The sequence below is a fragment of the Lygodium microphyllum genome, chromosome 17 (assembly GCF_053477565.2).
Source record: "Lygodium microphyllum isolate KBCC chromosome 17, Lygodium_microphyllum_v1.1.10, whole genome shotgun sequence".
In the NCBI taxonomy this organism is placed as follows: Eukaryota; Viridiplantae; Streptophyta; class Polypodiopsida; order Schizaeales; family Lygodiaceae; genus Lygodium; species Lygodium microphyllum.
In genome coordinates this window covers 59,144,713-59,170,715 of record NC_141151.1, presented here as the reverse complement: position 1 = coordinate 59,170,715, position 26,003 = coordinate 59,144,713, and the positions used below count along the sequence as shown (strand labels likewise).

The following is a 26,003-nucleotide window of genomic DNA, read 5'->3' as shown; positions in this document are numbered from 1 at the left end:
ATCTGGGCATGCAAGATCATCTATTGAAGTGTGTTGAATTTGGAAATGAGAACAATGCCGAAGCTCAAGTTATGTATATGCATTGGTAAAACATGAAATGCTTAATCAAATGCGAGTATATGTAAACTCCATGCATCGCGCACATACATATACATGCATGCATCCACGCTTGGTTGGCATCATGACCTTACGAATTTTACACATTGTGGGTAGGTGGGGGTGGGGTTGTAAATATTTCAATTTAAAATTGAGTCAGAGAATGGAGAGAGATTTGACGTACATGCACAATGCAACTGTGAAGTCGAGGGATAATTAATAAATGCCATATTCTCGTACATCGCTTGGACAGTGACAATTGAAGTGGATCATAATTTTTTTGCGAGAAAAAAGGTGGCTAAATATATTCGCCGAAGGATTTTACAATGAATTGACAGTCATATTTGTGCGAAACCATGGTTCCTAGTTGTGGAGGAAAACTTCAGTGCAAACTTTTCCATGTCGAGAGAGAGTCAGAAGGCACTGCCAAGAACGAACCTTCACAGGAGTCGAGCAGGCGCCATTGAAAACGCCTCGTGGTCCTGCCATGAAGATTCAGACACATGCATTCTGCCAGTGTTTTACATGTTCCCGCATATCTTGCCCCCCTTTCCTGCCACCAACGGAGCCTGGGGTTTATGCTTTCGTACTTGCACACACTCCTGAGGTGAAGTGATTTCTACACTCACTTTCCAAAACTTCCAAGCTCACGCACTTTTCCTGCAGCTCATCTTAAGTTACAAAAACTAACAGTAGGTAAGAGCGGCTCATCCATAAACTCGCATTTTAGCTTGAGCAATCGATAAGAAAATCACAACTGGCTTCATATCAAAGACTGAAGGATAATCCATCAGCGACCCGCTCCTTGTCTGCTATTCAGTCTCTGATTCAGACTGACATGTGAATCTGTCTTACATGCTCGAGCATGCTGAACCTGCAATCATCCGAGTTCAACGGCTAAATTTAGCTTTCATCCTGCTAGCCATAGAAAGGAAAGCAAAGGGAAGAATTTGACACATAAATAAAGCAACGGCTACATAAGTGAGATTTAGGCTGTTATTCACGAACAATCTTTTGCCTCCTGACAATTCTAGTTGTACGCCAGACATAGCATTCTTTTTAGATCGACAGCATGAGCCATTACAGGACTCTGCAGATAAATCAGTGAGTATGAAATTGCTTAATGCTATTCTAGACATTTTGAACATCCACAAGTTTGTGTTGGTAATGAAGAAACCAGCAGACGGCCCTAATCAGGGTTGGATATGCTAGTCGGGAACAGTCAAGTGCTACAAGAGCTTTTATCGACAAAAGTATGACTAATGGCAGAACGTGCCTTTTAAGACCAATTTATACACCTGAAGAAGAAAACGAGAAAGTTAAGAAAAGAATGTGCTCCGTGCATAGAGCTGCACAGTTTCAAATGCCCCCACAGCATGCACCCAAGAGTATAGATACTTTCATCAGGCTAATTTGTTCTATTTGCAGCATGGCAGTTTCACACTGCACATACTTTTTGTTTGTTTGAACCCTCTCTGTAAGGAGTCACTTCGAATTTGCCTAGGAGGGCCAGCCTTTCACTGAACCTGAATATACTATAGTAGCGCTTCCATAAAACTTTAGCACAAACACTTCCTCGTTTAACTGTTTCATATTGAATATCTTGCATTCACTGTAGCAAAGCTCGTGTCTTGAAGAGAAGGCATCTTGGATTTGAGTCCTACATACCAAAATATATTCTTGCATGGTACTTCCAAATTTCAAAGCCATCTTCACAAGTTCTCTTAGGTTTCATGACCATACTACTAGTTTGCATCGGCTCCAAGCTTCTAACATGGTCCTCCTGCTCTCCTCACTCACAAAGGTATTGACTTCCATTCATATGCAGGTTGGCACTAATAAAGAACAAATCTTATACAACAGAATGATGCATACACTTCAGCCAAATGAGATCGTGTGACATGCTCTCTCAGAGACAGACTCAATTCATGAGAGTCTCCGAAAACCCTTGAGAAAATTGGCTGTGCTGTACTGAAAGAGTGATTATGCATGTTTTCCCCCTCGGGTAAGACGCTCTAGTATGGTGACAGGGACAAAGGTGGGACAACATATAAAACACATGTTTCCCCCTCAAGTAAGAAGCTCTAGATATGGTGACAGGGACAGAGGTGGGATGACATATAAAATAAGCCATTTACGTGAATGCATGTCCAAGATGGGGCTGAAATGGGCTGAGATGAGAGGATGTGAGTGGCGACAATGGGCAGGGTGAGCTGAGATAAACAAAACAAGCATTGTGCCACACACAGCCAAAAACAGGTCTACAATACATCAGTAATGGGCCAAAAACAGCCAAAACATCTCGTCACCTATTTCCTACCATGTGTCTTGTCCTAAGGACAAGGGAACCAAAAAGTGTATCAAACAACAATTGCCATTCCCTGTCACGATGAAAGGCGGCTTTAACATGCGAACAAGACTGGGACTTTGTGAGGAATCTGGATGGGACTAGGACAAAGAGCTAGAAAATGGCCATTGCATATTACTATGCTCTAACTCAAATTTAGTTTCATGGTAGTCTCTCCTAGAAGCCTCTACGTTTAAGGCTCTCAAAGTTGGATAATAAGTGAGGATAAGGGTGTCCCTCATTCATAAGCCTAAAGAATCTCTAGCAGGTGATTTAAGGCTAGGATCTCTAGCTCCATGCATGTAGCAGTCTCTATTCATGTTTCAAAAGCAAACAATCGAGGCATCTTAGATTGGAGTAATCTATCGAAATATTTGGTGGTGTCACATGCAGCATGACCACGAACCTGTTAGCCCCAAGATGTTCATCCTCGAAATAGGGTGCTTCCACCTTTGGTCAAGGACTTAATGAAAGGCTTAACAAAAACATGAATATGTACACAAGTGTGAAACATATTGATACAAATGCTTCAACAAATGATGTCTTTTTTTTTACTGGGTGCCTAAATGCAGGAGTGTACATGTGTACATTAAAGTAGAGCTGCAAAGCACAAGTATAGGCATCAAGCATCAACATATAAGATTCTTGAAACATAAGGGATTTTCTAACCAAAACATGAATATGTACACAAGTGTGAAACATATTGATGCAAATGCTTCAACAAATGATGTCTTTTTTTTTACTCGGTGCCTAAATGCAGAGTGTACATGTGTACATTAAAGTAGAGCTGCAAAGCGCAAGTGTAGGCATCAAGCATCAACATATAAGATTCTTGAAACATAAGGGATTTTCTTGCTTTTCATCCTCATCTTGGTAACATATCCACTAGGGTGAGATCGGGCATTTATCTCTAACTTAAAGGTTTCAATGCTAGCTGTTGGTGACATGTCAACACTAATGAAGGCTTAAATGTTTAAATACAAGGCTATTATGCATCCTCTTTAACTGAACAAGATGAATTAGCACTGTTTCCCAGAAATATGTGTGCAAATACCCTCAATTTTTTTAGAACCATTGTTTTTCATTTTAAAATGATGATTCAATCAGCCTTTTCATTCAAGCCATTCCACATATCAGCAAAATGTTTCATGGCCAATGAAATGTGTTTCGCCTAAGAGTCATGTGTCGTCTCATGTGCATGAGGTGCTGGTTGGTTACATGTTGCTATGTATGTTGTACTCTTTTTAAATTATCCTGTCATGACAAAGTATGTGTTACCTTTTTAAATTATCCTGTCATGACAAATTATCCTGTCATGACAAAGTATTTGGGAGACGCAGAGAGAGAGTATACCTTGCTCTCACATATCATGTTACCTTTTTTGTGTCATGTTGAGCGATTGAGTAGAGGTCCATTATCAGGGGGAAATTGCACATACATACATACATACATACACATATATATATAGAGAGAGAGAGAGAATGTGTGTGTGTGTGTGTGTGTGTGTGTGTGTGAAAGCAACCTTCCCTCTTCGAAAGAGTGGTAGTGACCCAATTAAGCATTGATTACAACAAGCATAAAATTCACATAAACTGAAAATACGAATGTTGCCAATTAAACTTGGACAATAGACTCCCAAATAGCCATAAAATTAACACCCTTTGTGGTATTTCTTTAGCTTCTATAGAAATTGGATTAAGTACATTGACATTTGACTCCAATCTCCTTCACTATCCATGTCTCCTACTGTCAAAGATGACTAGCAAGCCTTCAATCTGATTTGCCCCTTGATCTAACAAGGGATTGACCTCCAATTGATCCTTGGCTAGTCCTTGCCTGGTCAAAATGAACCCTAAATCCAATTGGGATAGCTAGCTTCTTGAAATCTCAAGCAATTCCTCCAATTCCAGCTGCTGATTCCAAGTACTAAGCCTTCGATTTCCTAGCACATGACCCAAGATGGCTGCTAAACCCTAATTTATGCTGTAAGTTAGGGTTTACAACAGCAAACTCTTGAATTCAGCACCTCCAATAGAGGTAGTGGCTGAGATTTGCTGAGGAACTTTAAGAAATATGAGAGAGAAAGCTGAGAGGAGAGAAATTTCAGACATCTACTACCAAAATAGGCTAGAACCTCCTACTGCCCTGCTGTGTATGGCTCATTAGCTACAGCCCAACCCGCACACAGACCCAAAATGCTGTTGCCTGCCCCACAGTGTAAAACTTGCTTACACCTGATCTTGCAAGCTGTTGCCAGCTCCTATAGGCCATAGAAAATGTTGTCACCAGCATTACTCCAACTCCCAAAAGGCTGGAACAGCTCCCAAAACTGGCACGAACAACAGATCAGCCTCTCCTCCCTCTCTAGAGGCCTCCACCAAGCTGGGATGAACCTCCAACAACCTTCCCTTCAATTGGATAGAAAAGTGTTGCTAAGTGGCAGCCTTGCTAATGCATTTTTCAACCAAACCAAAGATGGCTAGCAACGGATGTTTGTTGGGATGAGTGTGCAATGGAATGCGAGACAGAAATGGAGCAAGAGCAGTGTTGACAGTGAGAGTGAGAGAATCCCAAGATGAGTGTACTAGAAAGTCACAGTACACAAAGAATAAAATGTATTTATATGTTAGGGTACAAATAAGGGTATGTTCACACCCATATAAGTTTATACACACGAAGATTAAAGGACTTTACACCCAACAACCTCCCACTTAAAGGCCCAAAGGGGTATCTTTAAGCTAGCCAACTCCCACTAATCCGATGCAATGCTCATGCTAAGCCTTTGTAAGACTCTTACTGAGAACATCTGCAGGGTTATCTTGGGTTTTGACCTTAGTCAGTGTGACAAGACCATCATCCAAGACCTGTTGAATGAAGTGGTAACCGAACATCTATGTGTTTGATAAATGCACGAAACATGGCATTCTTAGCCAAACATATTGCACTCTAGATAGATGCAAACTCCCATGTGTTATTTGCATATAGAGACTTCATCTCTTCCTTTATAGAAAACTCTCACTTTCTCTTGTTTTCACATGGTTGCGCCTCTAAATGTCAAAGGCTTACCTTCATCAGTTAATAAATTGCACCTCTGTGGCTGCATTTTGACATGTGTAGACCTTCTTACCCAATAATTTGTATTGTTAGCCAATGGGCCTACATCCTCAGCTATGTGCACACCATCACCTGGTGGCTGATTTTCAATATTTTCTTGTTGCTATAACCTGTTTTCAGCATGTCTTCTTGCTGTCCTATTCCATCTTATACATCTATTTGTTGTCCACTATCTGTAGCATAATAGGTTGCTACTTATTTTCAACATCAAAAGGAACTAAATCTTCAGCTAATGGCTGCGGAATGGCTGGCTGTTAATGCTAAAACTTCACCTTCTTTTTGTCAAAGTCAACCTGTGCAAAATTTTTCAGCAACTTTACCTCATTAAATACTGCTACGTACTATCTTCCTTTCTTGAGAAAGCCAAACTCTATAACCCATCTCTCCCTCATCTCCATATCCCATGAAGATGCCCTTGATGGATTTCATGTCTAGTTTAGTTCTCTGATTTACAATAACATGCACAAAGCATCACAACCAAAGACACACAAATGGTTATACAAAGCACGTTTGCCAGACCAAATCTCTTCAAGAATGCCATTTTTCAATGCAAGATTGGGAGAGCGATTGCATACATGAACTACAGTTTTAAGAGCCTCTCCCCAAAACTGTTGTGGAAGATTAGTTGTGGATAGTATGCATTTGATTGTCTCACAAAGTATGTGATTATATCTTTTAGCCACGCGATTTCATGCAGGATTATAAGGGGCTGTCAACTCTCTCTTAATGCCATGCATCTCACAAAACTTTTTGAACTCATTAAAAATATACTCGTCCCCATTATTTGTTCTTATGGCTTTTAACTTAAGCCCTTTATGTGTGGTAACAAAATGAAACCTTTTAAAGGAATGTAACACTTCCTTTTTGCTCTTTAACCCATACACCCATGACTTTCTACTGAAATCATCGATAAAGTAACAAAGTATTGTGCACCCCCATGTGAATTAACAAGCATAGTGTACACATCAGAGTACTAATCAAGAGCATTGGACTTCTTAACAACACTGGAGTAATAAGTAGACTTTACATGTTTTCCATATATGCAATCATTACAAAATTTGAGATCAGAGCCTTTTACATCAAATCTCCCTAAAGAGGAGAGAGCCTGAAGGCCTTTCTTGCTCATATGACCAAGTCTTTTGTGCCAAAGTTCCATCTGTGAATGAACTTCAACCATAGCCAAAAACTTGCCATGTAATGCTTTACAATGCAAATAGTACAAAGTCTCCTTTTGCTGCCTTTAACAATCAACGTAGAGCCCTTGTGGACCTTCCAAGATCCATCACCAAAGGTAGTAAAATAACCTCTTACATCAAGCTGCCCAATTGACAATAGACTTTTCTTTATGCCAGGTACATATCTAACATCCTGTAAAATCAATTCTTGGCCGTTTTCAAGGGCTAAGTGAATGGAACCTACACCCTCTATCTCACATGCATAGTTACTGCCCGAGTAGACCTTGCCTACGCAACCTGCAGTGTATTAAAAAAATGACTCCAAAGAGGGAGTAACATGAAGAGAGACATCACTGTCCACTATCCATGATTGGGACAACCCATCATGAGCTGAAAGTAAGATATCAATCACCTCCTTTTTGGTGATGTACATATCACCTATTGCTGCCATAATATCTACATCATTGCATGAGGTTGCAACAAGTATCTCTCCAGTGTCAGAGAGCTCTGCAATGACCACACTAGATACAACATTTACCTTTGCAATTTCTTTTGAGGGAGAGTTGTCACCATCTTTCTTGCCATCCTTCTTTTTCTTTCCTTGTTGTTTCTTTTCTTCTTGATCTTTCTTGTAATACCAACAATCAAGCTTTTTATGCCCTTTATGACCACATTGATAGCAAGTAATATCCTATTCTTTGTCCTTGGCTTTTACTCTTGCTTTTACCTTTATTTCCTACATTACCTCTCTTTTTTTATCTGTCTCTAAGATGATAGGCTGAACCATTACTTTCTCCACTGGACTTTCTTTTAATCTCCTCATTGAAAATAGAGCCCTTAGGACCATCAAAGGTTAAAGTAGGGTTGTTGCTTAGTGAAACAATCAAAGACTCCCAGCTATCAAGCAAAGTCATCGACAAGAAAATAGCCTTTAGCTTATCATTAAAGGGCTGCAAACCAGAATCCTACAACTAACTCAAAATCCTACAACTGACTCAAAAGCCCTTTAGCTTATCATTAAAGGGCTACAAACCAGAATCCTACAACTGACTCAAAATCCTTGTGAAAGCACTCAAATGCTTAGATGCTGGCTTAGACTCATCCAACTCCATGTTCACAAGCTTGCGCATGAGATGCACTTGATTTACTAGAGTTGTATTCTCATAAGTGTCCATCAACTTTTTCCATATGGTATAAGCCGTATCAAGACGCTTAATGTCTGTGAGTACATCATCAGACAACCATTTTAATGTATGCAATTGCCTTCTTGTTGAGTCTAGCCCAATCCTCATCTACCATAGCTAAAAGCTTGGTTTCCAAGAGAATATCATCACAGTCCTTAAGAAACAAAATGCCTTGCATCCTATCCTTTCACAAATCAAAGCCAATGCCATCAAACCTCTTGATTTCAAGAAGGGATTTAGTGTAACTGCTGCTAGAAGCATTAGTAGCTATCATTCAGCAAAGTGCCAAGTACCAATACTGTATTTTATGATAGTAAATAACAAGCTGAATATTCAGCTAATTTCACCCCAAAATTTCAAGAAATAAGAGCAAGATTTGATCCAAATACATGTACTGCAGTAGAAAGGATGACTTTCATCAATATAACTAAGATTTCAGCATACATTTCATGCGTACACCACTGCAAGGCGACTCCCACTTCAGCAATATCACCAAAAATACATTTGCAACAATCCCAAATCTACAAATGATCACTAAGACTACTGCACCATGAATATTCAGCAAAACATCAACTCAATAGGAGCTGCCTAACATGTGTACTATATACACGTGCCCAAAAGCACTTCGATACACAAAATATCAAAATTATCTGCAATTTCTTCAAAATCTCACAAGTGGGAGATAATAAACTCGAATTTCACTGCTTACAGCACCACGATTGCTTTAACAATGTCCCCAATGTGCATTTCACACATCAATTTTACCAAAATTCAGAAATTTCAATAAAAGCCCTAATATTTCACTGACCAATCTATCCCAATTGCATTAATACATGTTCCTGAGAGCATGAAATAGGTAAATTTTACAAAAGCCCCAAATTTCACGGGTCCAAATGTGCACCAATGTCAATAAATTTGGCTCAACTGAGCAAAATTTCACTAATACATCAAAATTTTCAAGGCCAATGTGTACAATTTCTGCAAATTCTGAGTCTAATGTCATTGTTATGCATGAACAACATCAAATTTGGGAGAAGTCCCAAGTTTTCAGGCACAAATTTAGGAATTGTGCTTACACGCGTAAACCCCTGTTAGTGAACAAGGGGCTTGCTTGCAGATTTTTTTAAAAATTTAACGAAAGAAAAGACTGCCCAAAATGTGACGAAAAGCAACCATTGGCTTGCCCTAAGCAGTCGCTTGCAATCGCATGGTCTTTGCTAGGCCGTCACCTGCTTGCGGTTGACTTCCACTCGCCTAAAAAGAAGTTGCCTACACAACCTGACCTATCTCCTAGTCTGCTTGGTCAAAACTAACCATCGCCTATTGTTACTTGGCCCACTTGGTCCGCTTAGTCCTGTCGACTACCTCACCTGGTACACGTATTTGAAAGATGACAAACTGACCTATACAAGCAAAAAACAAGCCTGAAACACTATTGGCAAACCATCGCCTGCCTCGAGAAACACGCACACCTTGTTGCAGCTCTAACACCAATTTGTTGGGATGAGTGTGCAATGGAATGGGAGACAAAAATGGAGCAGGAGCAATGTTGAGAGTGAGAGTGAGAGAATCCCAAGATGAGTGTACCAAAAAGTCACAGTACACAGAATAAAATGTATTTATATGTTAGGGTACAAATAAGGGCATGTTCACACCCGTATAAGTTTATACGCAAAAAATTAAGGGACTTTACATCCGAAGAGACTTTACGCCCAACAAAAGTAATAGTCACACTTGATTCTGGAGACTTCTAGTATGAAGGCACTAGCCAATTGTTTAAGGTATGTTTGCTATCCAACACTTGGTGCGTTGTGGCATTTCTTCAAGAAACTCATTGTTGGTTTGCGAATCAAAATGAGAAAACAATGCAATTGACTCAATTGAGGGCAGCTACGCTTTGAGCAAGAGAACAACAACTAGATACAAAGCAAATACACACACAAGCAACATCAATGTACATTGAATAAAAGAGCTTGATGACAGCATTTCAATTCCAAAGCATAGTTTGCCTTCAACAAAGAGGTAATCTAAGAGAAACATGTACATGACGTGGGTTCAGGATATAGATGCTTCACAATGCAGCTTTGGCATATCTATCATTAGTGTTACACGAGATTTCATTATAGAATATCCCTCCATATGCCTCAATTGTTAGTCTTGAGGACATACCCTAAGACTACTCACAAGGATGAGCAACTTGGTTCCATGTCATGTGCAACTCCATGGTATTTAACCTAGCTTCTATCCTTTACAGCTACGAAACACTTACATGCAAAACATTGTGTGTGCGTGTGTGTGTGTGTGTGTGTTTAAACTATATAAAATGGGTTTCTATTCAAGGTTGACCATAATTCGATCAATGTGTCAATCTCATTATATGATCCACTAATGCGTCACATTAAGGACTAAACCTTCTATCACAACTTACCAAAGAAAGAATTGTGATGTAGGTTTGGAGGATGACCATAAAAATAGGTTTTAGGAACCATGCAACAAAGAATACTAGCAAACAAGAATTGTACAACAAAGGATGAATTTGCAAAAGCTTGGTATCTATGATCTAGGAACTATGCGATCAGCATAGAGATCCAAACCCATCTCCAAAGAAGCACTTAAGGCACCCTTTCAAATGATAAAGATCAGGCTCACTATATGCTGAAAATACCCACACCAGCCATACTCGCAAGATATCCTAATCCTGAGTTTATGTTAGTTGTTCAACCCCAACCCTCACAAGTATCACAAGTTCATCAACAATTCTAGTATCTACCATACATTAAAATTGCATTATGTCCTACATAATACAACTTGACTTTTTGGGGTCTTTCTTTATCTTCTCTTTTTTTTTTTGGTGGAGGATGGAGACACATGACAGATGATGGTTCATCATGTCCATTTAGCATGGGCCCAATCCGTCCAACTTCCTGAACTGAACACCCACGCCTTGGCAAGTACGCATGTGCAGATGTTGTTAGTTAGGATTGGACAGTATGAGCAATGCATCCTTTCTTTTGGGGGTGTGTGGGAGGCAGGGAGGGAGAGAGGAGGATAGAGTGTGCACATTTTGTGTCTGTGAGAACGAAAAATGAAAGATACCTTTTGGAGGATTTCCACAGCAAGTACGCTTCTCGTCAACATGCTCAACATCTAAGCCCAGCATCCAAGCACCAACAGAGATGTCCTCATGAGCATACGCATGCAGAAAGTCCCTGCACAATCAGACCCACATTTATTTTAAAAACTCACCTCACACTAACTGTAGAAATAATGAGTTCACTTGAAAAGTTAGTCTTGATTACCTATTTATATGAATATACTGAGCGACAGCTCTAGAAAGTATGTAAAACTGCCCACCAGCATGACGATAGTACCTGGACAGACAAAGGAGATTTGTGCTCAAGAACAACATGAAGATTCACAGAACCAGTTTCACAAATTCTCACCCCAAGCAACAGAAGCAATAATTTAATGCTGACAATACCATCTCTGTCAATTGTCTGGTTAAAAGCAATGTCAAAACATAAATCAAGGACGTATTAGGCATTTAAATATTTATACTGCATTGCCAGTTAGGGGGTTGTTATTGTAATTTCAGTGATAACTGTGGTTTCACATTCGACAGGATCAAGAATACGCTAGTTGAAGGCCCATAGGACACTCGTGTCTATAATCCCAACAAGAAGAACTGAATGCCGGAGTTCTAAGGCAAATGATCCATCCCTATGTATTGATTATCCATGATCATAATGGAGTGAAAACTTGAATAGCAAGAACTTACGACTTTCCATCACCAAATTTCCACCACTCCTTCTCATACCACCGTTGACTTCTGCACCCACATCAAGAATACACAAATTGACTCCATTGAGAAGATTGTTTCACACGTTGATAAAAGTACATATAAGCCCTATGTGCATTAAAATTAAAATCTTACTCTTCAGAGATGACATCTCCAGATTTCATGCAGCCTGCATACATTCTTGTTTTACTGCTGTGGCTTTCAAGTAGCTTCCCTAGCTCATCTGTATTCATGTTATGGCAGCCATTTGTGTAAAGTTTCCTAACACAATTCTCCTGCAACTGTTGAAATCTGTTCTCTCTGCATTCTAGGAATGCACTTCATCCTTATTACAGCTATACTTAATTTCAAATTAAAATTTTGAAAGGCTTACCAAGATTCACAAGAATATCATCATCAACTTTTATGTAAAAATCAGCATCCCATGTTTCAACGGCCAAACTGAAAAAATATTTTGCTTTGTTTGCATACTCCTCTGACATCTCAACATGCTTGTCCTATAACATGTCAACAATCACTCAAGTCTCACAATCAAAGAGTCCAGCCTGTCATAAATTTTGCAAATCATAGCACCATCTTTTAATGAAACAACAAATCATAAACTAGAACAGAAACAACTTCAAACAATGCACGACAAACTGGAACTCCAGACTTACATCCACTTCAAATGCAGCCGGTAAAAGAGAGCCTACCACTATAAGAAAATCATTTGTATCTTGGTTCTCTGCATCAATGCGCCGATCAGAGCTATCCCCCTTGTTTGCACTGAATAACTCAATATATCAGTCATCCTAAAATTAGATTAGTACTTGACCTACGACTAAATATACTGATGCATATACAACATAAGGCATACAAATGGCTCAAAATGAAGTATACCTTCTTCCGATCACAAACCGCACAACTATTCCTTTCTCCACCTCAAGCTTCTTTAATGCATCTCCTATATACCAAAATTTAAGATCAATCAGAGGACTAGTTTTAAACTTCAAAGGCTGAGCACTTCAACCAACTGCTATTTCAGGTTCAATTTCGACTTCAGAAAGCATGGCAAGAGGATCGTGTACGAGAGATTCTAAGTTCACCAATGGATGCCATCACAGGCATTCTTCTAGGGCCATGGCACACAGTTCAATTTTCCACGGCATTCAATTTCAGACAAAGGGGAACTGTAGGGAATTACAGCACACTATGATTACTATCCAATGTGTTGCTGTTGCTAGGATTATCAAGCAGCATGGGTCAAGTACACATCAGTGGTCAAGGGTGCAATCAATGATATGGTTCACTTTCCGCCAAGTGGATGCTGTTCGAAAGTCTCCAGCATGCAGTCAGCAATAGCTTCAACAAAGCATTAGAGACTTCTGCACATAATTATATGGCGGATCAGCTGACCAAGGACATGAACTGAAACAGGTTTGGAAGAATATGCATAAGCATAGAAATAGCAAAGCAAGTGCAATGATAAGTATCAACTTGAAAGGTTTTCTAATGCTATCTCAAGATACAAAAGCAGCAGTTGGGGGAGTCCTCACCAAGTTAGCTCCACAAAGGGTGTCTTTCCACACTAATGACAAGCTAATGGACATGACCTATCACAAGGAGGCTGATTAGCATCAATATGAGTTGATCTTCTGCAAGGGCTAATAGTGGTATCTCAAGATACAAAAGCAACAACTGGGAACTACCACCCAAGTCAGCTCCCAACAAAGAAGGGGCCTTTTTGCACCATTAAGAACCTGATTGGCTTGATCTATAAATTGGAGTACCCTCTAAATGATAAAAGTATCCAAGAAATCATATATGTGATAATGCAGAGTACCATGGTCCTATTCCTACTGCAACCCCTAATCGAATATGTTAGCCTGCTCTTCTTCAGTCTCAGTCTGTCATCTCCTGGTTGTGAGCTCCTGTCAAAGTCTGACAGGAGACAGAGGAGCTCTGTCAGGACAGTTTTGTGGCTGCTCTAGGCAGCATACAGTCCTGGGTTTGTTCCAGCCCAAACTGGGCTGTTTTTTGCCCTGACTGCACATTTTTCTGGGCAGTCGGACCAGATCTGGCCATAGTCGGCCAGATCTGGCTGGTCGGCCAAATCTGGCCAGGTCGGCCAGTTTGGCTGGTCGGCCAGTTTGCTGGCTGGGGGCTATTTATAGCAGCCCCCCCAGTCAGTCCAGCATTCACTCTCTGCAGGTACAGCACTGCTCCCTCCGTCTCCGTCTCCGGCATTGGTGCTGCCTCTGCTTCCAGTCTGTCCTGGTTCCCTCACTGATGCTCCGGGCTGCGTGCAGGGACTGTTCTGTCCATTCCAGTGTATTCAGCATTCATCTCAGTCAGTGCAGACTTTCTTCCTTCATTCTCTGCTTCCTCTCTCCTCTCCTCTGTGTTCGTGTTCTTCTTTCGCTGCGCACTCTCACATGGTATCATCGCCTGATTGAGAGCACGGAGGACATACCTTCAGGAGAGATATACCTTACTGCTGCTGCCAACAGATCCACAACAGCCAGGCGACTGCTTCAGGAGGCTGCCAACAGATCCACAACAGCCAGGCGACTGCATCAGGAGGCTGTTCAGCCTGCGTTTGCTGTCCACGCTGACTGCAGGGGCTGCCACGTCATCCAGCGACGCAGCATCCCTGCGTTTGCAGCCAGGCGGCTTCTCCTACTGCTGGGCGACCTTCCTACAAGCTGCGTTTTGCTGCTCTGCAGATCGCTTCCACCCCAGGCTGCTCCTTTCCTGCTGGCGACCTCTGTCCGGGCTGTTTCCTGGTGCTGGTGGTCTCTTTTCTGGTGTCCGACATCAGATCTATTTGCGTTTTGCAGATCCAGGTGATTGTAGGCACTCTCTGCCTGCGTCTTGGTGGTTGGTGACCACATTGCTGGTCCTATTTCGTCAGCGGCACAACTTTCTTTGGTATTTTGCAGATTGGAAGATGTCTTACCAGTTTTCAGGCTTCGAAGACTCAGAGGATGAGCTTCTTTCTCATCATTCCTCTGAGCAGAGGCGGGACTAGCGTGAAGTTCGACATCGGGAAGACCCTCCTCGCACTCGTCCTTCTTCAGTCCATGCATCTCAGAGGGTTCCATCTACTGCGAAGGTTTCTTCAATGAAGACTGCATCAGATGTGCGGATGCCTTCCTTGATTCCCTCTATCCAGGTGCCGATTCTCCCTTCCTTTCCGAAGGAAGATAAGTTGGATGGTTCCAACTACTCCCTATGGTCATGCAAGGTGGCTTGCATCCTTGATACCTTTGATCTTTGGGAGCTTGTTTCTTCGCCCATCGACCGACCCCCCGTGGATTCGTCCGATGGCACCTCTATGGACCGTGCAGCCTTATGGGATAGGCTCAACTCTCGAGCCCGTTCCTTTCTTTTTATGAGTCTCCATGATTCTGTTCTTGTACATGTTCACAGGTTAAAGACCACGGCGGAAGTATGGACAAAGCTTGCGTCTTTGTATCAGCACAAGACATTTGCCCACAAGATTTCCCTGGAGAAGTAGTTGCGGATGCTCAGTCTTGATGGTTCTTCTTCCACGAAGGAGCACATCACAAAGATGGAGGATATGCGAGGAGCTAGCCTCTCTTGGTCGTCTGATATCGTCTGAGGATATGGCGATGATTCTGTTGACTCAGCTGCCATCACCCCGTTATGATGTCTTCTACACCAGCCTCATCACTTCGAGGACCCGTGAGACTCTCCTATGGGAGGAGCTTTCCCCGCTTGTCTTGGAGCATGACAAGCGACTCAAAGAGGTGGGAGCCAGTGGCTCCACCAAGGCATTTACGGCTGGCACAGGTGGTGGCAAGAAGAAGAAACAAAAGAAGGAGAAGGCCAAGGACAAGAAGGAGGAGGACAAGAAGGATGCGAAGGAGAAGAAGCCCAAGTGTCCCCATTGTGGGCAGGGCACTCATCCCGAGGAGAAGTGTTGGCAGAAGTATCCCCATTTGAAGCCTAAGGAGAAGGACTCGAAGGCGGCCCTAGCCACAACAGAATCTGCATTTGTGCATCTCTTTGTTGAGGAAGACACTGCCCTAGCTTCTACCACACAGGAGAAGCCTTGGCTCGTCGACAGTGAAGCATCTTCACACATGACCTTCCGTCAGGATTGGCTTCAGGATCTTTGTTCCAGAGGGGATACAGTCACCATTGGTGACAATTCTACAGTTCCTGTTCGAGGAGTGGGGACTTTACCTATGTTTTCTGACAGGCGGTCTTCCTCCGCCAAAGTTCTCTATGTGCCTGATTTGGGTTTTAACCTCTTATTTGTGCATGGTCTTACTCAGTTAGGTACCCGAGTCATTTTTACACAGGATGCAGTCACAGTGGAGGATGCTTCTACAGGTGATGCTCTTTGGACAGGTACACAGGAGGGTGGGCTTTATATGCTCACAGCCTTGGCTGCGCGGACTTCCCATGAGCTTGGGCTGCTCTGGCATGCTCGGTATGGTCATTTGAACCTCGATTCTCTTCGCCGGGCTTCTAGGAGGAAGATGGTGGAGGGACTTCCTGACTTCCCTCCTCTTCACACTTTGTGCCCTAGCTGCTTGAGGGGCAAGCAGCACCGGCAGCCTCACCCGCAGGTTGCTTCTAGGCGGGCTACTTCTCCGCTTGAGTTGGTTCATACCGACCTTTGCGGACCTATGGGCACGGCCTCCCTTGGGAAGGCCAAGTATTTGATGCTGATTGTGGACGACTTTAGTCGTTATATGTGGCCTTATTTCTTGGAGTACAAGAGCGAGGCGTACTCCCGTTTCTGTGAGTGGCAGGTGTTTGTGGAGACCCAAACAACTTCCAAGGTTCGTGGTGTTCGAGCTGATCACGGTGGAGAGTTCACTTCTCACCTTTTCTCTCAGTTTTGCAGGGATCATGGTATTCGAGTGGAGTATTCCCATCCGAACACACCATCAGAGAATGGTGTGGTGGAGCGTGCGAATCGGACCATGATTGAGATGGCCCGATCTATGCTGGAGCATAGGAGTCTTCCTCATTTCCTTTGGGGTGAGGCGGTGGCTACAGCGGTGCATATACGCAACCGCTCTCCAACTTCGGCATTACAGGACATGACTCCATATGAGGCTTTCTTTGGGAAGAAGCCTTTCGTGTCCCATTTTCGCATCTTTGGGTGCGATGCTTTTGTCCATGTGGACAAGAAGAAGAGGAAGACGAAGTTCGACTCTAAGTCGAGAAAGCTTATCTTCGTTGGTTATAGTACGACCACGAAGGGATATCGGCTCTACGACCCGACGACGCGGCAGGTTGAGGTGAGCAGGGATGTGATCTTTGATGAGGCTTCGGCCTCTGAGGATCCGATTGATGGTTCTATTTTAGATGTTTCTTCATCATCGACGGACCCCCCCCCACCTTCTCTCCCTTCACTTCCTTCCAGGATGCCTCTTAGCACCCCCCCTATTCCTCCTCCTTCGGCTTCCCTTTCCCCTTTGGTGGATGTGCCTTCGTCTTCTACGAGCTCTTCTACCGTCACTTCGGGATCTTCACGGGATATACAGCCTTCTTCAGATGCGGAGGATCTCCCTTCACTCGGTGAGGGGAAGTCCCTCTCCGATTTGGGTGCTTTACAGGTTCCGGAGACCCCCCGGTCTCCCTCACAGCAGCAGGAGTCTCTCAGGATTCCTTTATGGTATCGCCGGCTCATGCAGGATTCAAGTGTTACTCACTTTCCTGCTTCTTCTACAAGTCCACGTCGATCAGCCCGTTTACAGGCCCAGCGGGACAGTTCACTATGTGTGAACTATGCTCTTATGTCACAGATTCTTCAGGATTCCGAGCCTTCCATTGTGGAGGAGGCTCTTGCACAGGATATTTGGAGACAGGCTATGCAGGCCGAGCTCGATTCCATCGAGCGAAACCATTCGTGGGAGCTTGTTCCGCGTCCCGCGAAACGGAAGGTGATTGGTGTGAAATGGGTCTTTAAGACCAAATATCTTGCAGATGGCTCCTTGGACAAGCATAAAGCTAGGCTTGTTGCCAAGGGTTTTGCCCAACGTGCAGGGTTGGATTACTTTGAGACTTTTGCTCCTACAGCTAGGATGTCCACCATCCGAGTGCTTTTGGCTCTTGCTGCTCACCACCGTTGGCCTGTCTACCAGATGGACGTCAAGTCTGCTTTTCTGAATGGCGTTCTTGAGGAGGAGATTTATGTTTCACAGCCTCCTGGTTTTCTTGTGCAGGGGAAGGAGGATCATGTCTACAGGCTGCGGAAGGCTCTTTATGGCCTAAAGCAGGCTCCTCGTGCTTGGTACCAACGGATTGACCGCTTCTTTCTACAGAGTGGCTTTGCGCGCTCCGCTTATGATCCCAACCTCTACTTACGAGTTGTGGATTCTCTTTCAGTGTTCCTCATCTTGTATGTGGATGATCTTATCATTACAGGGAGCGACACTCAGCAGGTGGAGCATACACGGTCCATTCTACAGCAGGAGTTTGACATGACGGATCTAGGGATCCTTCACTTCTTTCTAGGTCTGGAGATCTATCAGATGGCACAGGGCATTTTTATCTCGCAGCACCGGTACATCTCCGAGCTTCTTTCGAAGTTTGATATGGCTGAGTGTCGGCCTATCTCATGCCCTATGGACCCTGAGTCCAAGCTTTTGACAGTTGGAGTTCCTCTTACCGATCCCACCCGTTACAGGTGCCTTGTCGGCTCTCTTATCTGGCTGCTTCACACTTGGCCAAATATCTCTTTTGTGGTGGCTTTATCGTCTTCCTTTATGCAGACTCCTACCCAGGATCACTGGCAGGCGGCCTTGCGGGTTCTTCGCTATTTGCAGGGGACTCGATCCTTTGGGATCATGTATGGAGATGGAATTACCCTTTCTGGATGGAGTGATTCTGATTGGGCAGGTGATGTGGATTCGCGACGATCCACTACAGGTTATGCTTTCACCCTTGGATCTGGTGCTGTCTCTTGGAGCAGCAAGAAGCAGCCTACTGTGGCACTTTCTTCTACAAAGGCCGAGTATCGGGCCCTATGTTCGACCACTATGGAGGCAGTTTGGCTCCATCGCTTACTCGCGGAGATTGGCTTTTCCCAGACCGGACCTACGGAGCTGCACGTGGATAACCAGAGTGCTCTTGCTCTGGCCAAGAACCCGGTGTTTCATGCTCGTACGAAGCACATTGAGGTTCAGTATCACTATGTTCGAGAGTGGATCGTGGATTCGGAGCTGGTGGTGGTCTATTGTCCTACGGCGGCCAATGCAGCTGATCTCTTTACGAAGCCGTTGCCTCAGGCTTCTTTGCTTCATCACATGCGGTTCTTGGGTCTTCAGTCTCTCCCAGGAGTTGAGAGGGGGTGTTAGCCTGCTCTTCTTCAGTCTCAGTCTGTCATCTCTTGGTTGTGAGCTCCTGTCAGAGTCTGACAGGAGATAGAGGAGCTCTGTCAGGACAGTTTTGTGGCTGCTCTAGGCAGCATACAGTCCTGGGTTTGTTCCAGCCCAAACTGGGCTGTTTTTTGCCCTAACTGCCCATTTTTCTGGGCAGTCGGACCAGTTCTGGGCAGTCGGACCAGATCTGGCCATAGTCGGCCAGATCTGGCTGGTCGGCCAAATCTGGCCAGGTCGGCCAGTTTGCTTGCTGGGGGCTATTTATAGCAGCCCCCCCAGTCAGTCCAGCATTCACTCTCTGCAGGTACAGCACTGCTCCCTCCGTCTCCGTCTCCAGCATTGGTGCTGCCTCTGCTTCCAGTCTGTCCTGGTTCCCTCACTGACGCTCCGGGCTGCGTGCAGGGACTGTTCTGTCCATTCCAGTGTATTCAGCATTCATCTCAGTCAGTGCAGACTTTCTTCCTTCATTCTCTGCTTCCTCTCTCCTCTCCTCTGTGTTCGTGTTCTTCTTTCGCTGCGCACTCTCACAGAATAAGCCATAGTTAACGGATGTTGACAGCCTTCAAAAGTTCGTAATGCCAAGACCAAGTGCTACATCATCCGTACAAGACAGGTATAGCAAAAAAGCTACTCCAATATTTGCTTAACTTCAAGGGTTAGCCAATGCAGAGGTAGTGTATAGGATGAGTCTCACTTTCACAATAATCTTTGCCTTGGCTTGGGTCCAACAAGACGCATAGCACCAAGTCAATATGCATCTAGAAACACCTAGAGTGCTAGTAGGGAGAACAATCTAATGGGCTTGATGTCAACTATTTCAAACTAGTTGTCTCTCAAGCAGGTCTCAAAATTGAAGCCAAAAAAATAATAATAATAATAATCAGATTGGTCAAACAGTGTATTGGTCGAGTTTAAAACAACTTCTCTTCAACAACATCAATCTTCATCACTCTCTCCTCATCTTTCTTAGCAGGCGTTCGAACACAAGTACTGCACAATGATAGTAACAAGGGACAAGCCATCCCAACCCCTAGGACGCCATCCTAAACAAGCCTGGTAGATGGGATGCCAAATTTGGACAGGGAACATCCGCTATCCCATCCCCAATAATCATTGCCCCCATTGTAGCTGTCCCCTACCATCTCCTCATCAAAGATGACTGACAGGGAACAGTTAGTTATTTTACAGCATTCTTCATCCTTCAGCTTTTATGTCCAGTAAATTTAGTATGTCAATTATCTTTGTTCTTCCCTTGTTCCCACACATACAATATCAACAAACCATTGTCCTAAATTAGCCCACATCACACATGCAAAGAGTTTTTACCACAATGGAGAACGTGCATGTGCATGGATGCACACACACATTCTGTGGTAGTGCACCTCCACCCAACACATCACATGCATATGTCTAACGAATATTAAATTTACAATGTTATGGTACATGTATGTCATCCCACTCCTCCATCCCCATCCAATGTTACTATGCATTGAAATCTTGGTTTATGAAAAATTCGTGGTTTGGGACTGTTGGAGCTGAGCAGCAGTTTGATCTAGACAAGGCAACATGCATATTCTATAGACAAGAAAACCATGTATGCAAGATTCAGTCCATTCTCCATCCTATAGGGAAGAAGCCATAGCACCAATGCATTATGCAGCAAACCTGTAATCGAACAGGAGGGAGCAAAATCCAATCATCCTTAGCATGGCAACCGAATGGAGTGAAGGAATTTGGAATGGTCCTTGTCGCTCTCTGCAATGTGCACAGCTCACAAAGAATGAGGATATTTAGAGCTTTGGGCAACTCTACTAGGATACCATGTGAAGAAAACAAAGGGGAACCATAAGAACGCTTTGAGAGAAGGCAAAGAAATGATTGTGTTCACAGTGGAGACAACAGAATGTACAGCAAACATGAAGAGTGAGTGAAGTCAGAAATCACAAAACAGGAACCCCTGGCCTCTGCCTTTGGGACCGTGACTGAGGCCTGAACCATGAAGCCTATGATGAACAATAATGGGGACCCCTGGCCTCTATGTCTTTGGGACCAGGGCTGAGGCCTAAATCATGGAGTCTAGAGTTGATGTGATGGCTCAAGATGACAGCACTATCCTCGCTAATTAGGTGGCAACACCTATGAATAAGATTTATTAATACATCGCTCCTCATTTTGAGATTGAGTTATTGTGCATTGATTAATCTATTCATTACATTTCATTCTCTATCGATTAATCATGCAATTACTCCACACCTGGGCCAACAAATCTAACTTTGCCAAAAAGAAAACTCCCTAAAATGATAAAAAACCTATCAAAACTACCAAGCAACAACTACAAAACCGAGTATGATACTCAATCTAAAACATACAAGTATTCTCTTGTAGATAAGATTGTGGACAATTTAAATAATCAAGTGTCACAACACAATAGAACAAAAAATTGTATCCTCTCGGTGATTTGCATGTTTAATTACTAGAAGAGTAGATATCTAGAACAGTGCATTAGAGATAACTACTAATGAATGGTCACAAGTTATAGTGGACCCACGCAATGGGTAAGAAAAAAGATGGTACACACTTCCAACCATATAACCCGATTGGGCGCTTGTGACAAGAACTCAAGCATATTACAATCAAACTCGCATACAAAAAGGAATGCCTTGAAGTGTGGACTAGATCCATCAAACAAACAATTACAATTAGCAAGATGGGATTATCACGAAAAGTTTGTACAATGTACCTATGTAGGCTAAATGTTTAGAATACACACATTTTTGCATAGAAAATTCCAACGTTGCTTTTGTAATGTACTCAAAAAGAGCTTTTGCATCATACCCATACTAGGGGTTCCCTAAATTTAAAGGGATCCCTAAATTTTAGGAGCCTTAGATTAGCCTAAAATACTACTCCTAAACAATAGGAATGATATTATAAGAATAATAAGTGTTATATTCTAGCACTACTTGCTAAATTTGGATGTTTCTATTTTTGACAATTCTCAATCTAAAAAGAAAAGCGTAAAGAAAAGACAAGTATCAAGACACTTGACACACAAGCTTTCAAGTATCCCACCACTTGTCACGTCTCATGACATGTAGCTAGATACTTGTCTTGTGCTACTCCACTTTATCTCTTTGCATCTCCCTTTCCCTTATCAAAAGAGCTTATTTCCTCCTCCTACATCAATTTTCCTTGTCGTAAACTCGTGTACAATTGAAGATAGTCCAAAGTTAGTCTCAACCATCACTGTCATTATTCTCCACTCCATCATCATCAAATATCTCAATATTCCCTCATCTTTCATTGTTATTTTGCGGGACAACACACATGCAAATTCATTACAGCACCTCCTTCTTGAGCTCTCTTCCATCTCAAGATCAAAAAGAAAGTCATAGCGATGCATAGTTGATCCACCATGAAGAAGAGCTAATTTTATCTCTCTTCCTAATCTCACTTTGTAAAGAATTTACTTGTTCTATTGCATAGCAAGTGATACATGTGGCATGTACATTTTTTATATGATCTTTTGAAAGTGAGAAATGTTTTTTCTCACTCTCAAGTTGAATGAGCTCCTCCCCTGAGCTCTTCCCCGAGGGACTTGGATTGAGCAACCTTGTGTGGCAACCCTCAACCTTGTCTCCATTCTTTTACATTTCCATGGCTATAATTTTCTCATTAATTGTCGTACTCAACTTTAAGTATTTGTTTTTCTCCATTTTCTTAAAATAGTAAGTCTTGAAAACAAGCAAATATTATAATTGTGTTAATTGTTTAGGGCATTTACATCAAGCACCAGCTCAAACAGTACCCAACATGCAAAAACACAAGGTGTGGCTAAAGGTAGAAATGATGACATGGAGGGCTGCTAGAAGCAAGAAGCCAACAACCTATAGATACATCACATGCAAAGATGCAGCAATTGGCAATGATTGAAACCTCCAAATGCAAAGCGCAGGTGGCCAACGCGTCAACAAGAACGAGCAAAGGCAACCTAAGATGGCATAGCACCAAGATGCTTCAAATACGGCAACAACAACTTCACTCTAATAGCATTCACGAAGCACATGCAAGAAGAGGAGGCAAGCACTCAAAGAAGAGAGAGTATAGCTAAGAGAATGATTGAAGGTGTCAATAGCCTAAGAAAGTAGCAATGGGATGCCCACAACATGCCCTTTTATAGGTTGTTTCAAGGCAAGCCACATTTGCCCTTTTGTGCAAATATAAGTCTTCTAATTATAAATAAATCTTTTGAGACTCGGGGCAATAGTCGAGCCCAAACACACATTAATTACATATAAATACTAACCTTGATTTTGATTGCTCAACCAAATCTACTCAAAGACATTTCCTATTAACGCTCAAATGTCTACCATTTGGATGGTCTAATCTCTTACTGCCCATTATCATTGCCAAGGTACCAAATGGACATCAAATTCACTTTCCTTAGCAATGTCCCATGAGGAGATATATGTTAATCCTAAGCCTCAATACCAATGGATTGATTGCTTTTTCTTCAATGTGGCTTGTACATATTAAATCAAGACCCCAACCTTTACTTTTGATTGAAGGCCAACCAATGTGTGCTCCATCAAATAGGGCTTGCAACATCAACACCCATAAATCCACATGTTGTATCTTTTAGTATTTACATTGGATTCAATGCCATTCCCTACAGCAAATAAGAAGCAGCCTGCCATTGCCCTTTCTTTGACAAGGACAAAGTATCATGCAATGTGCTCCATTGCTCAAGAGGCAATCAAGCTTTAGGAAATGTTAATAGACATTGGATTTCCATAGGATGGACCTACTCTTCTTCAAGTCAATAATTGAAGCACTCTGGCTCTCGTAAAGGACCCAATGTTTCGTGTTTATAAGACATACATTAAGGTCCAATATCATTACGTTCAAGAGTGCGTATTGGATAGCGAGCTAGAGTTGGTCTATTGTCACACGAAGGACAATCTTGTGGACATTCCCAAGAAGTGAAAGGGAAGTAGAACCCAAGAGGAGGAAGCTTGGTGGTGAGAGGTATGGCGGATAGAGAGCAAGAGCCGAGAGAGAGAGAGAGAGAGAGAGAGAGAGACACGCAAAAGTGAAAACTACAACCACAATGTGTGGCCGGGCCTTCCTTTATTCAAAGTATCACTAAAAGAATAATGAATAAGTGATTGTGGCGGGCGCCCGCCATCTGCAATGTGCAGTGGCGGGTACTGTCAATGTAATAATACACGGGCGGCTAGGCGGAGGCGCTTTTACCCCCAACAACCTCCCACTTAAAGGCGAATCTGCCCCAATGAGAGAGAAAAAAAAAAGGCAGTACAACATATACACATGTACATCAAGATGAGGAAAAATACGTCATCTCATCCAATGCCCATCAATCTCCTGAGGAAGGCAAAGCACTCGATAGTGAGGCTTTTCATGAGCAAGTCTACAGGATTCTGCTCAGTCGGAATCTTAACAAGGTCAACACACCTGTCCTCAACGACCTCACAAATGAAGTGATACCTCACCTCAATATGTTTCGTCTTTGCATGGAAGACCGGATTCTTGGCCAATTGAATGGCACTCATAGAATCTGAATGCAGTGTAGGCATAGCATCTGTCATACCAAGGTCTGCAATCAAACGGCCTAACCAGATAGCCTCCTTGCAAGTCTCTATGGCTGCAATATACTCGGCCTCTGTAGTAAAAAGAGCCGTACACTTCTGCGCCCTGGACATCCAAGAAATAGCCCCTCCAACATAAGTGAACACATAGCCAGAAGTGGACTTCCTACTATCTGCATGTCCTACATAATCAAAGTCAATGTACCCCACGACTCCTGTATCCTGGCTGCCATAACAAAGACACATATCTGTTGTGCCCTTCAGGTACCTCATGATACCCTTCACGGCATCCCAATGTTTCTTGCCAGGTGTAGCCATATAACGTACCACAACCCCAACTGCAAAAGTAATAACTGGATGGGTGGCTATCATGGCATACATAAGACTGCCCACGACTGAGGCATAGGGAATCTTGGCCATTTCGGCCCTCTGCTCAACTGTCTGCGGACAATCGGCCTGTGAAACCTTCACATGAGAAGGTAATGAATAGCCAATAGGCTTAACATCCTGCATGTGGAAGCGCTCAAGGACTTTATGAATGTACTCCCTCTGTGACAAATAGAGTAGTCCCTGAGATCTATCGCGCGTAATGCGCATACCAAGTATATAACAGGCCTGTCCTAGATCTTTCATCTCAAAGCTCTTCTTGAGCTGAGCCTTAAGAGCATCTAGCTCCTCATGAGCTATCCTTGCTAGAAGCATGTCATCCACATAGAGTACCAAAATCGGTAAAGAACCATCACGGGCTTTCTTCGTATACAAGCATGGATCCATAGCACTGCGGTTGTAGCCCTGTGACTGCATGAATGCATCAAACTTATGGTACCATTCCCTACGTGCCTGCTTCAAGCCATATAGACTCTTTTTTAGTTTGCACACTAGGTGTTCCCTGCCAGGGTCTGCAAAGCCCTTAGGCTGCTCCATGTAAATCTCATCATGCAAGTCCCCATGTAAAAAAGCCGTCTTGACATCCATCTGATACAAGTCCAGGTCAAGTTGTGCAACCAAGGACAGGACTAAGCGTAGGGTGGTCATTTTGACCACAGGAGAAAAGACTTCATCAAAGTCAACACCATGCTCCTGCTTAAAACCCTTAGCAACCAATCGAGCCTTGTATGCCAGATTGGGGTGTCCAGGGGTACTTTTCAGCTTGTACGCCCACTTGGATGACAAGGCCTTTTTACCCTAAGACAAGGAAATCAAATCCCAAGTCTTATTCTTATGCAATGAGTCAAGCTCAGACTACATAGCCATCTCCCAAGAGTGACAATCACCCCTGCGCATAGCCTCATCATAAGTAAGAGGCTCTCTTGCATCTGTAACCAGTACATAA

At 43.0% G+C, this 26,003-nt stretch overlaps 1 protein-coding gene across 1 annotated transcript in view; it reads right to left on the bottom strand.

The window, feature by feature from the left end:
- Positions 1 to 288: 288 nt before the first annotated feature.
- LOC148021929 (hydroxyproline O-galactosyltransferase HPGT3-like) overlaps positions 289 to 26,003 on the bottom strand; it is a 37,094-nt gene continuing 11,379 nt past the window's right edge. The window contains exons 5-12 of the mRNA XM_087697478.1: positions 12,595 to 12,658; positions 12,408 to 12,480; positions 12,089 to 12,212; positions 11,851 to 11,938; positions 11,695 to 11,745; positions 11,216 to 11,287; positions 11,013 to 11,125; positions 289 to 970 (exon numbers count right to left, since the gene is read on the bottom strand). Of these exons, the coding sequence (XP_087553604.1) occupies positions 948 to 970; positions 11,013 to 11,125; positions 11,216 to 11,287; positions 11,695 to 11,745; positions 11,851 to 11,938; positions 12,089 to 12,212; positions 12,408 to 12,480; positions 12,595 to 12,658 (608 nt within the window). The 3' untranslated portion in view covers positions 289 to 947. The remainder of the gene's footprint in view (positions 971 to 11,012; positions 11,126 to 11,215; positions 11,288 to 11,694; positions 11,746 to 11,850; positions 11,939 to 12,088; positions 12,213 to 12,407; positions 12,481 to 12,594; positions 12,659 to 26,003) is intronic.